This window comes from Mandrillus leucophaeus, unplaced genomic scaffold (assembly GCF_000951045.1).
Source record: "Mandrillus leucophaeus isolate KB7577 unplaced genomic scaffold, Mleu.le_1.0 Scaffold489, whole genome shotgun sequence".
In the NCBI taxonomy this organism is placed as follows: domain Eukaryota; kingdom Metazoa; phylum Chordata; class Mammalia; order Primates; family Cercopithecidae; genus Mandrillus; species Mandrillus leucophaeus.
In genome coordinates, this window is record NW_012105242.1 from 879,089 (window position 1) to 895,664 (window position 16,576).

At 52.7% G+C, this 16,576-nt stretch overlaps 1 protein-coding gene across 1 annotated transcript in view; it reads right to left on the reverse strand.

Moving 5' to 3' along the window:
* The window catches only part of PREX1 (phosphatidylinositol-3,4,5-trisphosphate-dependent Rac exchange factor 1), a gene marked incomplete at its 5' end in the record, with an annotated part of 216,297 nt that overhangs the window by 28,347 nt on the left and 171,374 nt on the right, over positions 1–16,576 (reverse strand). Inside the window, 10 exons of the mRNA XM_011995411.1 lie at positions 1,839–2,115; positions 2,535–2,745; positions 3,432–3,593; positions 3,986–4,173; positions 5,185–5,305; positions 5,965–6,101; positions 7,887–7,972; positions 9,616–9,764; positions 10,703–10,795; positions 12,429–12,571. Of these exons, the coding sequence (XP_011850801.1) occupies positions 1,839–2,115; positions 2,535–2,745; positions 3,432–3,593; positions 3,986–4,173; positions 5,185–5,305; positions 5,965–6,101; positions 7,887–7,972; positions 9,616–9,764; positions 10,703–10,795; positions 12,429–12,571 (1,567 nt within the window). The remainder of the gene's footprint in view (positions 1–1,838; positions 2,116–2,534; positions 2,746–3,431; positions 3,594–3,985; positions 4,174–5,184; positions 5,306–5,964; positions 6,102–7,886; positions 7,973–9,615; positions 9,765–10,702; positions 10,796–12,428; positions 12,572–16,576) is intronic.

A 16,576-nucleotide genomic window follows, 5' to 3' on the forward strand; every position in this document is an offset into this window, starting at 1 on the left:
AAAAAAAAAAAAAAAAAAAAGAACAGTGTCTCGTGCCTTCTAAGTGAGCAGTGATCAGTAAGTCCTGGCCGGATGTAATCCCACCATGTCTCCACAAAGTCAGTAGCATGATTAGCCTCACTTGACAAACGAGGAAACCAAGGCTCAGAGAGGTTAAGTGACTTGCCTAAGTTTGCACAGTGGATAAGTAGCAGGGCCAGGATTTGAACCCAGGTCTCCTGGCTCCAGAGCCTACATTCTTTTTTCCCCTTATCATGGAACATTTCCATCATACACAAAAGTAGAGAGTACACGATGAACCCAGCTATCCAACAGGCAGCTTCAACAACAGCCACTCAGGGTCCACCTTGTTTCCTCCATTATCCCCATCACTTTTTATTTCCCTGGAGCATCTTGTTTTGTTTTGTTTTGTTTTGAGACAAGGTCTCGTTCTTTCACCCAGGCTGGAGTGCAGTGGTGCAATCACGGATCACTAGCCTCGATCTCCTGGGCTCGAGTCATCCTGTCCCAGTACCCTGAGGAGCTGGGACAACAGGTGTATGCCACCACACCTGGCTAATTTTAGAATTTTTTTAAAGAGAGATAGGGTTTCATTATGTTGCCCAGGCTGGTCTCAAACTCCTGGGCTCAAGCAATCCTTCCAAGTCAGCTTCCCAAAGTGCTGAAATTACAGGCATGAGCCACCGTGCCCAGCTCACTGGAGTGTTTAAAACAAGTCCAAGATAGCATGTAATTCCCCCATACCTACTTCCACGGATGTCTCTAATACATACAGACTTCCTTTTAAACATGTGGTTCTCAACTGGGGGCAATTTTGCCCCCTAGGAAACCTTTAGCTATCTCCAAAGACACTGCTACTTGCTTCAACTAAAGAGGAATTTTGCTACCAGTATCTCGTAGGTAGAGACCCCAGATGCTGCTGAACATCCTCCGACGCCCAGGACAGCTCCCCAACCAGGAATAATCCAGCCCCAAATGTCACCAGTGTCAAGGGTGAGAGACACTGTTTTACACAGGACCACACTGCTCGACTGTGCCTAAGAGTATGGAGGAGTCCTCAATACCATCGCGCACCCAGTCTGTGGACAAACATCCCTGATTGTCTCAAAATGCCTCCTCACATGGACGAGCTAGAAACAGATCCCTAAGTAGGTTCAGACGCTGCATCTGGCGGGTCCGTCTCTTGAGTCTCTTTCATCTCTAACAGTTCCTCTTCCCCACACCTGCTTCCCCATCATTCGTTGAAGAAGCCAGGTCATTTGCCACACAGAATCACCCACCCTCCGGATTCAGCCGGATGCCTCCCCAAGGTGCCAATGAACCACCCTCTGCACCACGTCCTAGAGCTGAGTAGGGAGACCTCGAGCCTCCGTGAGATGACAGCTCCGTATCTGCGGGCAAGAGCCTCGTGGGCGGGGCTGCGTGTGTGTCCTGGTGTATTGCAGCAAAAGGACAGCTTGTCCTCACTTTCTGTGATGTTAAAATCATAAAGCTCCCCCCAGAATCTTTCAGCAGACAGTTTTAGCCTCACTGATGAGTGCTGCCTATATCCATGGTATTTCATTAGTACCGTGGTTCTCAGTCAGGGATGATTTTCCCTGCAGGGAGTATTTAGCAATGTCTGAAGATATTTTTGGTTGTCACAATCGGGGGAGGGGTGCTACTGGCATCTAGTGGATAGATAACAAAGATACTGCTAAACAGTCTATATAATGTCCAGGACAGCAGTCCCCCTCCCACCACCCACTACAAAGAATGATGCTACCCACATGTCAACAAGGCCACGACTGAGAACACCTGCCCCCCGCGTACTCCGGACACCCCCGGCCAGCGCTCACCTGTTGATCTGGGTGACGTACTGCTTCATCTCCTTCAGGGCTACATCCAGCTTGGTGAAGAGCTGCAGGTAGGCATCCTGGATCTCACGGTCCTCCTGCTTGAGCAGGAAGCTCAGGCCCCGGTCTTCCTGGCCAAGGGTCCCACTGGCTGGCCCGAAGCTGCCATCGTGGAGACCCTGGCCTTGGGGATCACCCTCTTCAGCAGGCAAGCACTTCCAGGAGGGGGCAGCCATGGTGGTGATGCAGTGCTGGGTGTAGGACATGGGGTTCAAGTGGCCTACAGTGGAGGAAGAGAGACCTCACTGCAAAACAGTCCCCAGCATCCACGGGGCCTCTGGGCAGAACAATACAAACTCATTTCAAGGATCCCAATGAAGGAGAAAAATTTGCCTTTTAAATACTCTTAATCCATTTGGTTACTTCAAGAAGAATGTTCCAGGCTGGTGCTAATATGCTCTTAACTACTGTGATCTTCTTGCTGCCTGCAATGCAGACATGATGGCTGGTATCCCAGCAGACATCATCATCCACGAGGCATAAAGCTACATCTAGAGCTGCTGCCCTACAGAGAAGGTCATCCCTGATGACCATGAAGCCACCATTCCAGCCCTGGACAGTTGACTTTCAGACAAGTTTCTGTTTAAGTATCTGGAGTGCAACATCTGAACACAGTTTCTAATAGACACACGCAGGTACCTTGCTCCGGGTCAAGGCCGATGAGGGAGGGTTTGCGTCCAAAGCGGATGCTGAAGGACCTGCCCACTGAGGGGGTGGTCTTGGGGTAGGACACTTCCATGAGGTTGATGTGGCAATTGGTGGGGCAGAAGTCCAGGCCACACAGCGGGTGGGGCTCCAGGGGGGCTTGTTTGAAGGGTGGGCTGACCCTGCTCTTCAGCTGGGCTGCAAACTGAGAAAGTGGAGGCCGTAAAGTCGTGAGTCATAGGGCAGGATCTGGAAATAATAGCCCACACCCAGTACCCACTTTATCCTGGCCTAGGCCAGACGCCCCACAGTGGGACACAATGCCAGTAGCTCCTAATGAGAAGGGGAACCCCTGGACCGTGTTTCATGGCTCCAGACTGCAGGGAAAGCCTGGAGGAACCCCAGGCCTCCGGGTGCCCACCTCATGCATGGCTCCATTTTGGCTGCCCCTGAGCCATCCTTGAGGCATTGTCTCTGCCCTACCCTCAGTTCATGAGGTTCAGGGTCAACGTGCCTCTCCATCCCTATGGCGACTGGAACCGGGTGAAGCACGTGACCTAAGCCAAGCCAACAGAGCTCCCTCGGAGTTCATTTTTTCCTGGGCTCACTAAGGCTAGAGCTATCAAGGGCCAATGTGTCCCTACCACACGAGAAGGGCCTGCCTGAGCGTGAACCCAAAACAAAGGAAAACGAAGCCAGGAGATGCAGAGAGGCCACGCTGCTATGATGTGATAAGTTCACCTCTGTCCTTTTCAGGAATACACACCATACATTCTCCTGTTTGTTTCAGCTGAGTTGGGCTGGGCTTTGACATTTACAACCCAAATATCCCACACTGAGATGCTACGTCTGGGACCCGCGGCAGAGACCCCGGAGGGAGCAGGCAGGCACCTCCTGGTAGCAGGCAATCCTCTGGCCGATGCTCTCCAGCTTGGTGTCGCAGATGTTGCGGAACTCAAAGTGGGGCATGGTCACAATGGCGCTGCTCAGGGCCATGAGCCGCCCGCAGTTCTCCACAAAGACACTGTCATCGGCAGCAAAGGCCTCGAGGATCTGCAGAAATGTCAACAGCTACTGAGCACTCCCTGTGTGCCAGGAAGATCTTAAGCGGTTCACCCGCAGTGACTCCTGTACTACTCGTAATATCCCCCAGGAAGTCAGGTCTGTTCACCCGCAGTGACTCCCGTACTACTCATAATACCCCCCAGGAAGTCAGGTCTGCTGGCCCTTATTGCACAGGAGTAAACTGAGGCTAAAGGGACAAGCCACTCTCCACAGTCCCACGCTACCTAGTGGTAGGACAAGGACCAGAATTCAGGGCTCCAGGCTTAGCCTGAGGAAATGGGATTCAGGTGTCTCACCCAACTCCTTCTCCCAACCTCTGATAAGAGACACCGGCTTCAATCCCCCAGGGTAGGGCAGGGCCAGGCAGTGCCCAAGGAGACCTTGGCAGTGAGGCCGAAGCAGCCGCGGGGCTCCACGATCTTCTCCAGCACGTGGCACCTGACGCCTGCCGTGCTCATGTACTCATACACCACGCCATGTTCCAGGTGCACGTTGTCCACCGTCAGGCTGACCATGGGGCTGTCCTCACACAGGCTCAGCCGGGGACCCAGGGACAGCAGTGGGAAGGCTGGAAGCCAAAAGAGGTGACATCTGAGCAGAGATCAGAGGGAGGGAGGAAGGCAAGGCCAGGAGGATTCTGGAGGAAGCCTTCCAGGCAGTGGGAACAGCAAGTGCAAAGGCCCCGAGGCAGGAGTACATCCAGCCAGAGTAGCCAGAGCAGGGAGGAAAGGGGGGAAGTGATGGAAGGTGTTGGAGAGCCAGTCTGGACAAGATACACAAGCCATCAAAGGCCTGGTCCTGAAGATGGAGGGAGCCATCGGAAAGTTCTCTTCTCATCTGGGGGAATAGCCCCTGGGAGGAGAGTCAGTCAGGACAGGGAGAGCCGTGAGCAGGCTACTGCCACCATCCTGGTAAGAAATAATGGTGGCTTGGTCCAGGAAGCTGAAACGAGCAAGGAAACGGATTCTCCCCGAGAGCCTCAAGGAGGACCACAGCCCTGTGGACACCTTCATTTCAGCCCAGTGGGACTCAGACTTCTGACCTCCAAAATTGTAAGTAGTAACTGTGTGTTGTTTAAGCTGCTGGGTTTGTGGCACTTTGCTATAGCAGCCATCAGAAATTGACATAACATTGCGGGCATCGCGACCGTGTGCAGTGGTGCACACCTGTAATCCCAGCATTTTGCGAAGCCAAGGCAAGAAGATCGCTTTAGCGCAGGATTTAGAGACCAGCCTGGGCAACATAGGGAGACCTCACCTCTAAAAAAAAATTCCAAAAATTAAAAAATTAGTCAAGTGTGGTGGGGCATGCCTGTGATCCCAGCTACTCAGGAGGCTGAGGTAGGAGGATCACTGGAACCTGGGCGGCCGGGGCTGCAGTGAGCTATGGTCACACCACTACGCTCCAATCTGGGTGACAGAGCCAGACCCTGTCTCCAAAAAGAAAAAAAAACAAACCTGCTGGCATGGAGGTGGACTGGCTGGGAGGAGAGGAGGTGAGGGGACACAGGAGAGGACCCAACCCCTCTGGGGTCTCAGTCCCTCTGGAAGCTCCTGTCACACCATGTCACGTCTGTTACCTGAGTCAGGCTGGTCTTCCTCCTGGGCCTGCTCGCCACTGGGGTCCTCACTGGCGGCCTCCTGGCTGGCTCGTGCTTCCTGGGCATCCTCATGGGTGTGGTATATCCACTGGTACAGGCCCTGCCGGAAGCCAGAGTAAGGGACAGCCATGGTGCCAGCAGGTAGGGAGGAGGGGATGGGGCCGAGGTGCAAACTGCCCCTGGGTTCCAGAGCTCTGGAAACTCACTGACCACCAGTCACACTCAGCCCCCACTGTGCACAGTCTACGCTCCCTACAGAGGCCAGGGGATGTGACAACATGAGGCAGGGCCATGGGTGCAGACGCGTTGTCTCTCCTGTGTCCCCAGGGTCTACAAACGTGCCTGGTGCACAGCAGGTGCCCAAAACACACACACTGAGTGAGCCAGTGAATGAATCAGTGAGGGAATCTCGCCCTCCACCAGAACCCTGACCCCCAACCAAATGGAGTATCCACTTTCACCATCCGCTTGATGATGTGCCCAACATGCCTATGTGGTGAGGAGAGAGGGTCTGGTCACACCCATTTCACAGCTGTGAAAACTGAGACCCCCAGGTATCATGGCTCAGCTCCTCTGGTTTAAGGAGGCAGCAGGAGCACAGAGTTCAGGCCCAGCTCCGCCCTGTCGGGTCAGCAGCCCCACCCAACTCACAACCAGTGGCACATGCAGGTTTTTCTCCAGAGAAGAGAGGACAGCCCTCAGCCGCCCACCCCAACCCAGCAGGACTTCCCTGATGGCCCCAGCTGCTGGTCGACTCACCAGGGCCTCTTCGCGCCGACTCCGGAATGCCTGGAAGTGATCCAGGACCTCGGGGGCACCGTCGTTCATCACGTTGCTGCCATTGACCTTCAGAATGCACTGACCAGCACAGAGCCCTGCAGCCATGGCCTCGGAGCCTAAGGGGAACAGGAGAGCGTGAGGCTGGATGCCAGGCAAGGACAGGCAGCCCGCTGAACACTGTTCCCCCACAAGACACACCCAAAGACTCCACCTCCAGCCCTCCCACCCCAGAGTCGCCCTCTGACCCACTCCAGTGCAAAGAATGGACTGACATTCCCATTTTGCAGAAGAAGAAACTGAGGTTCAGAGAAGTAGTAGCTGGCCCAAGGTCACGCAGCAAGGTAAATGGGATCCGATTTGGGTCCGTTTCGCTCTAGAGCCTCATCTCCTTTAAAGTCCTGCAGCCGCCTTGTGCTACTGAGCCAGGACCGGCCTCATTTGGCAGATAGGGTGACGGGCTCAGAAAGGCAAAGCCATGCTCTCTCAGTCAAATGACCAGAAGCCAGGATTCAAACTAGGCCTACCGCACTCCAAGGGCAAGGTTTTTCAGCTATTCCACAATCCCCAAACCGTAGGTCTTGAACCCAGGGTTTTTTCTAGTTCATGTGAAAGGTCTGGAAATGCAAACAAATGCCAAGCTTTGCCCAGACATGGGGCAATACCAGGCCCGAATGGTGTGGTGGTACCAAGTACAGCCCCTGGGGACTCGCATGGCTTCAAACCCTGGCTCTGCCACAGACCGACCCTGGAACCTTCAGCAACCAGCTTCACTCTCTGGAGCTCGGCTTCCTCGTCTGTGAAATGGGAACGCTCATAACCCCTACTCGGAGGGTCCTGGGGAGATCCGATGAGTTAAAACATGCAGCATGGAGCATCATGCCTGGCACTCAGTGAGTGCTCAAGAAATAGCACCTGTTTTATTCTTTTCACCTTCTTTGCCTATGAACACTTATTACTACCTATTATCAATCTCTCTGCAGATGTTTTGAAGCAGGATTTCTCACCAAGGCACTGCTGACGTTTTGGGTGAGATAATTCTGTGTGATTCTCCGGGGCTGTCCTGTGCACTGCAGCATAGTTAGCAGGATCCCTGGTCTACCCACTAACTGCCAGAAACACCCCCTCCCCAGTTATGACAAACAAAAATGTCTCCAGACAGGGCCGATGTCCTCTGGAGAGGAGGCGAAGTTGCCCCAAGGTGAGAATCACTGCTTTAAGGACAAAATGAAAACCTACTTTAAAATATTATCAAATTCTCAGTAGCCTTTTGTCATGGTATGCATTTTCTTAATGAATACCTAGTAAACGCACAACTATGACCACACAAGTGAAAAATGTATGTTTAAACTTTAAAAAGGGAGGCACTTAGATGCAGAAAAGTTTGGGGGCCCAGTATCATAGACCTACTTGCTTCCATCTCCAAGACATAGTGACACTTTTAATAGCACACAAGGAATAGGCAATGCAGAAAGCAGAGGTCTTGAACTGGTGGCCTTTCGGCTGGATCTGGCCACAGAAGTATTGAGGCAGAGCCGCCAGATTTGCATTTCCGGCTTCTCTTAGAAAATCAGGTCTGGGAAGAGTGGGCTCCCATTGCAGTCTGGCAATAAGGAGCTCCAGCTGAAGAGCCACTGCTCCTTCCAGAGTGAACATGTATTTTTCGCCTTGCCATAGTCCCCACCACTCCCCACTGTCTTCCACTGGGATCGCTACCCACCTGTAGCCTGCCTGACGCCAAGAGGCATTTGCGTTTGCAAGTCTTGGCATCAGGCCAAGAAAATAAGTGCTGATGGTACATTGGCTGGCAGAAGCCTAGAGTTCAGAAGGCTCTGAACGCCTGCCACACAGACAGACCGACCATCTCCTGCACCTTTCCCCTCCCTCCCTAGGCTCCCACTCACCTCTCCCCACAGCATAGACGTACGGCGGGGCAGCTCCATGAATCTGGAAGCACAGAGTGTCCGGCTGGTCAGGGATTTTGATGATCCTGCACCAGGTAGAAGAGGCAAGGAAAAAGGCCATGAAGAAAACTGGCATCACTCCCAACAATCTCGGGGCCGATCCAGAGAGTTTCTGCCTTGGAAACACTGGGAAAATTCAGCCCAAAATAGTAGTAGCAACACAGGCTTTCCAGCTCCCAAATATGGAGAGAAATGTCAATCAGGCAGATTGACCAGGATCCTTGATTAAGCACAACCCACTGGCCTGCCCTTGGAGCTTCTGTCCTCGCACAGCAATTCCAGACCACCCTCCTACACCTTCTCCATCGTTCTCCTGTCCTAAGGCCCTTGGAGGTGGGACCACCACTCCAGCCAGGCAATAGCTAAAGATTCGCAGGTGGGAGGGTGTGAAATGACCTGGTGGTACATCTCGGTGCCGAACCTAGAAAAACACCCACGCAAGTCCCCAGGAAGGCAGGACTGGGCCATTCTGTGGATCAATCCCCAAAGCAGAGAGGCAGCACCTACCAGGGAGGGCAGTGGGTGTCACTGCTCCTGGAGCATCAGTGCCCTGCCCACATCCCCGTCTAGGGCATGTCTCCAACCCTGTGCTGCACAATTGTCCCTCCCATTCGCCCCTGCAGATAAAGCTGAGCTGGGAGCCTGCTCTCAAACCCAGGTGTTTCCACGGCTTTAAGCAGACACAGTCCACCTTGGTGCTTTCTGCCACTTCCACATACCAACCCATCTATCAACCATATTTTCCCTAAGTCAGCTCGCCTTTTTACTCAAATAATTGTATTTAAAACTTTCCATGCCTCCTGACAAGAGAAGATCTGTCTTAAATAAAAGGGAGAAGTGAAAAATCAGATGCATAATTTTTCAAAGAGAAAATGCTTTGCTTCCCGGTACCTACCCCAGCATGGCTCTGCTTCTCCTGCCCCTGCTGGTGCACTCTGCTGAGCCACCGCCTCCTCAGCTCCCCCCAGTGCCACCTTTGCCCCTGACAATCTGAGCTCCACTTGCAGCCACAGGACTTCGATCAGAAGCTTCCAGTGACTCCCCATGGGTCCTTGCCAGGAGCCTCCAGGGCCTGGACCCCATTGCCCCACAGACCTCACTGCCCAGCCCTCCCTCTCACTCACTGCTCCGGCTCCATCAGCTTCCTTCTGCCCCTCCAGTGTGCCAGACACAGTCCCACTTCAGGGCCTCTGCCCTGGCTGCTTCCCCTGCCTGGAGCCCTGTTCATCCAGAAATCCCCTTGGCTCCCCTATGATCTGCTTCGGGTCTTCACCTCAACTCGCAGTGATGTCTCCCTGACGAACATCCCTCTGCCCACTCTGGCCCCTTTCCCGGGTTTATAGAAACTTATCTGCACCACGCTCACCAGCATAGGCTCAGCGTGTGTCTTATTTCTCTATCTGCACATCGTCTGTCTCCTGTTCCCTCCCGCAACTAGATCTGAGATCTATGAATGGCAGGAACTACATGCATCCCCACATGGCTGGATTCCCAGGGCCCAAACTGCCACCAGCACAGAGTGGCACTCTATAAACATCTGCTGAATGAATGAAGGTTCAGCTTGTGTCATGTGCCTCTAGCAATGGGTCCCAGCCATGGGGGACCAGGACAGTGCCACCACTCAGCCTGAGAGGCAGGGCTGCTGGACACCCTGCCCCAGGATACTCACTCTTTGGCCTTAGTGGCCACCAGGAGGCGCAGAGGGCGGCGGGAGCAGAAGGACTGGTTGAGGATGGACTCCACCTCCGAAAAGGGCCGCAGGAACACCAGGTCCTCATTGATGGAGTAGATCTTCCTCCCCACCTGCAGGCCGGCCACCTGGGCAGGGGTGGCGGGGACAGACGTGCACACTGGTCACTAAGCTCCTTCCCTCTTCACCAAGGAAGCTCAAATGTGTTCAGCAGAAAGGTGCTGGCCCAAGGGATCCGGCAGGACTGGGTGACTGTGTGCTGTCTGTGGTAAGCAGTTGAGGGGCACAAGAGACCTGGTTCTGCCTCACGAGCCACAAAGGGAAGCTCATGGGAAGGCAGCTGGGAAAGGTGCTCCTTCTGAGGGGAAACTCTGCTGGGGCCTGACCCTGTTGTGCAGGGACACGAGTCACACCAGGGTGGCCACCTTGTGTCTGTGAGGGCCTGGCCAAGAAACATGAAGACATGCTGACCTGAACCAAGATTCACAACCACCTCCTTCCAACCGCTGACATCACTGGCAAGGTAAGCTCAGCCGCTCCGGCCATGGGTATGTGGCTACTTGCAGCCCAAAGCATTCCTAATTGCCACAGGGGCAAGCTGGGCTCCAGCCAGCACAGCAGGTGCATCTCCCCCACCCACCTCCACACGCCCCAGGAGAAGCTGGAAGGCCCCAGGGCTGAATCCTTGGTCAGCCACACCCTCACCCTCCTAACCTATCCTCCTCTAGGCTTTGCACAGGACAGCAACAGGCTTATCTTATTCAAGCCTCTGTGACTTGTTGCAGCAAACTGAGAAACGTGCTTTTTTGCCGTACCTCCCCAGAGCATCCAGCAGAGGGCAGTGGTGGAACACACCAGGGCCCTGGGCCTCTGCACTCACTCCCAGCTCCTGCAGCCACTACAGACAGTAGGTAATAGACTCAGTTTATCCACGTGGGCAGTAAGAGAAGAGGAGCCAGCGATCATTCTAGAATCTCCTGGGCTTGGCTGCCTCAAGAACAGTGAAGACAGACACTCCGCCCTGCCACCTGCACACGTTCCCTGCCAGCACCCCCGAGGGCCTCACCTCAGCCAGCGAACCTCTCTGGACGGTCTTCACCACCACAGCTTTGTTCTTCTCCTCGATGTCGAAGCCATAGTCCTCCTCCTGGGGCAGGATCTGGGGGCCCAGGACAAAAGGAACCCGGTTGGGGAGCGAGGCAGGCCTGCAGCCAGCCCCACCATGGCCCCCACAGGACCATGACCTTGTCCCAGGTCTAGTAGGGAAGCAGCTGGATCCAGGCCGGGCGAGACAGAGCCAAATGCAAACAGCACCTGGCACAGAGCCGGTGCTCACTCTGTGCATGCCACTGGCTTAACGAATCACACAGATCCAAAGGTGTCCAGCCACCAAGAACGTGGAGTTAGGGAATTTAGGGAGCAGCGGTCCCACCCGAGGGCAGGATGGCAGGCATGCTGGAAACAGGTCTGGGGGTTTCCCAGTGGGAGGGATACAGGGAAAGGCACTCATTCTGTCAACAGAGATTGACTGAGACGCTGCCCATCACATGGGCCAGGCAGTTCTCATGGATGCTGGAGACACCATCTAGAACAAGACAAACAGGCCCAGCCCTGCTTAGTGGGGGAGGCAGACTATAAACGAATAAACAAAGGAACATAGGATGTGATGCAGGGAGTGTACGTAGTTGGAATTAAAGCACTTAATGGGATAGGCCACGGCAAGCAGGCAGAGGAGGTGCTATTGGAGCTGAGGCCTGAAAGAAATGAAAAACAAAACTTCATAAAGAGTGGAGGAACATGCTCCAGGCAGCAGGCACAACACATACAAAGGGAGGCCCCAAGGCACTGGAGAGTAAGAAAAGGGCCAGCCACAATGGCTCATGCTTGTAATCCCAGCACTTTGGGAGGCCAAGATAGGTTGATCACTTGATCCCAGGAGTTCAAGACTAGACTGGGCAACATAGCAAAACCCTGTCTTTATAAAAAATACAAAAATTAGCTGGGTGTGGTGGCGCAGGCCTGTTGTCCTAGCTACTGGGGAGGTGGAGGAGAGGAGAGAGGAGAGAGGGGAGGGGAGAGAGGGGAATGCAGGGGAGGGGAGGGGAGAAAGAAAGGGAAGGAAGGAAGGGAGGGAGGGAGGGAGGGAGGGAAGAAGGGCACAAGAGAGACAGAGAGAAAGAAGAAAAGAAAAGAGAAAAGAAGAGAAAGGAAGGAAGCAGGAAGGGAGGGAAAGAGGGAAGAGGGAAGGGGAGGGGAGGGGTTGAATTTTATCCTAAGTGTGACAGGAAGCACTGGGGGACTTTATAGTGAGAGGAATGAAATCAGAGGGAACAGCAGTCCCTGCAGTACTATGGGATAGAAGTTAATGGAGCCATCTTCATATGAGTCAGGTTTCAGCTCCAATCCTGGCAGTGGCCAGAGACCTAACTTCTCTAAGCGTCTGTCTTGACTGCCTGCCGCAGGCCACGTGTTAAGATGGGGGCTGCTGTGGGGTATGCGGGATGAGTTGCTTCAGGAGGCCAACCTCTCTATACAATGTACGGGGAGGGGACAGGAGAGGCAAGGGAACAGGAAGGGAGACCTGAAAGCCCAATCTCTTTTGTTAGGAGGGTAGTCTCAGCCAGTGATGCAGCCTGGCCTCTTTGCAGAGTTGCCCCCTAACACCTAGAATCCACCTATTCTGGTACTCCAAACTGAGCCCCCTTCTCTGTGCATAGCCAGAAGGTCGCCCAGCTCCCATGCCTGCAGGGGGCTCTGGCAAGGAAGGGACAGCAGCTCAGCTGTGCTCCTACCAGCAGGCGCTTGGCCAGAATGTTCTCCACCAGCTTGAAGTCATTGCGAAGCTGTTTGTTCTTGCTGCTGGTCCCCTCCATCTCCTCGTCAGCATGGAAGCGGAAGTACTGGGACTCATCCCTGAACTCGCTCTTCTCCAGCACTGCAGATCCACAGATGTGCACTCAGTGGTCAGATTCACATGGGAAAGTTTCAGCCATGTTTGCCAACTGGCAGGCACAGGCTGGAACTAGGCCATGGACACGTTTGGTTTGGCAAACACTATTCTATTAAAATGGAATCAAATGCCAACACTAACATATTAGGATATTTCACAAAGTGATCTGGCTTTCTGACTTCTCTTGAAAAGTCTGAACTTGCCTCACCTGCTATAAAAAGATATTAATATGTTACAAAGCCATAGTAACAAACACAGTGTGGAACTGCAGTAGAAACAGATCAATAACCAGTTGAAGGAAATAGAAATCACATAAGAGGACTAAGTGTTTGCAGGAACTTAGTCTGTAATGATGATACATGATCACAGGGTATTCTGCAGATGATGCATGGAAAACTGACTTGCCCAGGGGGAGGAAATTGAATCCCTACCTCACACCATATACAACAAACTCCTAATGGATTAAAGACCTACATATGAACAGTAAAACTAAAGCTAACAAAATTAAAAAATAGGATGACATCTTTGTCCTAGAAAAGAAAAGGAGTCTGTGTATAAGACCCTCTTGTACTAGACTAAAATTAAGGACCTCCATTCGATAACAACTCCATAGGTAGATGGTAGATGTGAAGATAACTATAGTGTCCAAAACCAATAGGAATAAACACCTAGAACATATAAAACCTCTAACAAATCAACCAGAAAAAGCCCAGAAGCTCACAGATAAATGGGCAAAGGATATGAACAGTCAGTTAACATAAGCAAACTCCAATGAGCAGCAATTTGTGAAAAGGCACTCAGACCTCTCAGAATGAAATGATGCTGAGACACTTTAGACCAAAAGTTGGCAAACTCGGTCCCCGCAGGCCAAATCTGCTCCACTACCTGGTCTTATGAATAAAGTTTTATTGGCACACAGCTACAGCTATTTGTATTTGTACTTACATTATCTGTGACTGCTTTTGAGCCACAAGGACAAAGCTGAATACTGTGACAGAAGCTGTATGGCCCACAAAGCCTAAATTGTTACTAAGTGGCCCTTTACATACAAAAATATACTGACCCTGACCAGGCACGGTGGCTCCACCTGTAATCCCAGCACTTTGAGAGGCCAAGGCAGGCAGATTACGCGAGGTCAGGAGTCTGAGACCAGCCTGACCAACATGGAGGAAACCCTGTCTCTACTAAAAATACAAAATTAGCTGGGCGTGGTGGCATATGCCTGTAATCCCAGCTACTTGGGAGGCTGAGGCAGGAGAACTGCTTGAACCCAGGAGGTGGAGGTTGCAGTGAGCTGAGATCACGCCATTGCACTCCAGCATGGGCAACAAGAGTGAAACTCCGTCTCAAAAAATATATACATATATATATTTTATATATGTATAATATATAGCATGTATATTATATATAATATATATATTATGTGTATACACACACACACACACACACACACACACACACACACACACACCCCTTTCTAGGACAAGCCAGGAAAATGAATAAAAATAACCAGTATCAACCAATTGGTGATCTGATCTCTGTAACTTACAACTTAACTAGGCACCTCCCAGCGCCAGGCACACTGGGGAGGCATGCCAAGTTCATCCACTCCTTGGACAAGGAAAGAATTGCTGTGCCCCTTTCATAGACGGGGAGACTAAGACTCAGGCCCCTAGGTCACAGAGCCAGCAGGCAGTAGGCAGCAGAAGGGCCCTCATCGAGCCTCCTTCCTCTCCTCCTCCTCTCCCCACACTGCCCAGCCAGGCCTGTTAGATGAGGCAGGGTTGAGTATAAACAGTGCACAAAGGTGGAAATCAAGGCTCAGAGAGGTAAAGGCAGCTGTCGGAGACCAGTGGGTGCCTGAAACAAGGGAAACCAGCTGCCTTAGCCATGAGACATCCCCCTTGTCCCTGAAGACAGAGGCTTTTTCTGGATGTGGTGACTCAGTGGAAAGCAGCCGGGGGCGTTTCTTTCTCCTTAGTTCTCCGGGACATTTCACCTGGAACTCTACCTGTTTGTGAGCCCCTTTCTCAGGCCACTCCTGTTACCTTTTTAAGAAAACAGACACACAAATTGCCACTTTCCCCAGAGCTGGGGAGCCAGGCCCCAGGGGACCGCTGGCTTCGACTCCACTATAAACATTAAGTTAGAAGATTCCAGGAGTGGGAGGAAGAATTGCAATGTTGCATATTGACCAAAATATTTGTGGAAAACAGCGTGGAATCCCTCAAGTCCACGAGCTCAGCCAAGCGAGCTACCGACCTCAATACCTTTCCCTCGAGGCTGCTGGTCCGGCTTTATAGGATACTCTCAGATCTGGGTTCAAATCCCTGCTCAGCCCCTTCCTGTCTTCATGCCCTTTAGCCTCTCCGAGCCTCAGTTTCCTCGTCTACAAGAATAATAACAGGACCAACATGCTGGGGTGGCTGTGGAGATTAAATAGCAAGCCTCAGTTTCCCCATATGTGCCTAAAGCAAGACGGCCGGACCCCACACCAGCCCTAAGGTGGGAATACCTTATGGTCTGTGGGCTCAGTTGGGCCCCAGTTCGAGGTGCCTCAAAAGGTGCCACAGAGGCCCCTCCCTGTCGCCCATCCTGCACCTCACCCTGTATTTTGCTGAAGGCACAACCCTGGAATTGGCCCTTTCCTATTTTAGCCTATTTTTGAGTTCGTGGCAGGGAACAGAGGAGCAGGGTCACGCCCTGCAATTTCTCTCCCTCAGAGGCCTTGAGGACATCAGGATTGCCTGGGAGTCACCGCCCAGCAGAATGTCCACAGCCAGCAGCCTTCCCGGAATAGCAGCTGGGGAGGACCCCTAATTACCCTCACCCACAAATGAGAGGTTGTGCCCAGCTGACTGGAGGGAGGCTCGGGGCTGTCAGAGGGCCCCGAGGGAAACAGAGCGGCTTCTGGGAATGAAGGACTTTGGTGAGATGAGGTAGATGCGTGAAAATGCCCTCAGCCGTCCACACTGGCCCTGCCCTGCCCATCTCAGCTGGGGAAACTGGAAGCTAGAGAGTGAGTCCTATTCCCACAGAATACTGGGCATGCTGAGTGCAGAGGAGGGGAATGCAAGGCCTCCAATGGAAAACGAGAAACTGAGACCCAGAGAGACACATGGGCCTATTGGGAGTCAGTTGAGTCAGGGACCTGCTGGCCACAAGGCAGGGGATAGACCCAAAGGCCTCTCAGCTCTCCAGCACGTGGCTCACTCTGCCAAGGGAACCGTAAATCCAGCAGGCCGACCAAGGCTCAAAAAACTATGGCCCGGCTGGGTGTGGTGGCCCATGCCTGTAATCCTAGCTACTCAGGAGGCTGAGGCAGGAGAATCACTTGAACCCAGGAGACAGAGGTTGCGGTGAGCCGAGATCACGCCATTGCACTCCAGCCTGGGTGACAAAAGGGAGAGATTTTGAGACTTTGTCTCAAAAAACAAACTATGGCTCACCACCGGCTTTTCTAAATAAAGTTTTATTGGCACAGAACTATGCTCATTTGTTACATACTGTCTGTAGCTGCTTTTGTGCTTACAGTTAAGCAGCTGTGACAGAGTTTGTAGATCTCTGAGTTAGAACTAAAAAAGCCAACATCAGAAAGGAGAAATGGCCAAAAGGCCTTCCTGTGGCTCAGGGTTTTCTGAATCTGACCACTTCTAACCCCTTGCAACCACCAGGTCCCAGCCATATCCTCCTTCTCCTGGACTATCATGACCACCTCCTCGCTGGCATCCCTGTTTCCTTCCCCTGCACACACCACATGCACACACACACACACACACACACACACACACACACACACGGGACTGTTATCTGTCCTGGTCATCACTCTGCTCCCAGAGCCTGGCACGGTGCCTGGAACACCAAAGACACCACACATGATGTCAGAATGAACAAAGACAGAAAGGAGGGATAGGATTCGCCTAACAGGGAGAGAACAGCCCCTTAAAAAAAAGAGAATCCGGCCGGGCGTGGTGGCTTACGCCTGTAATC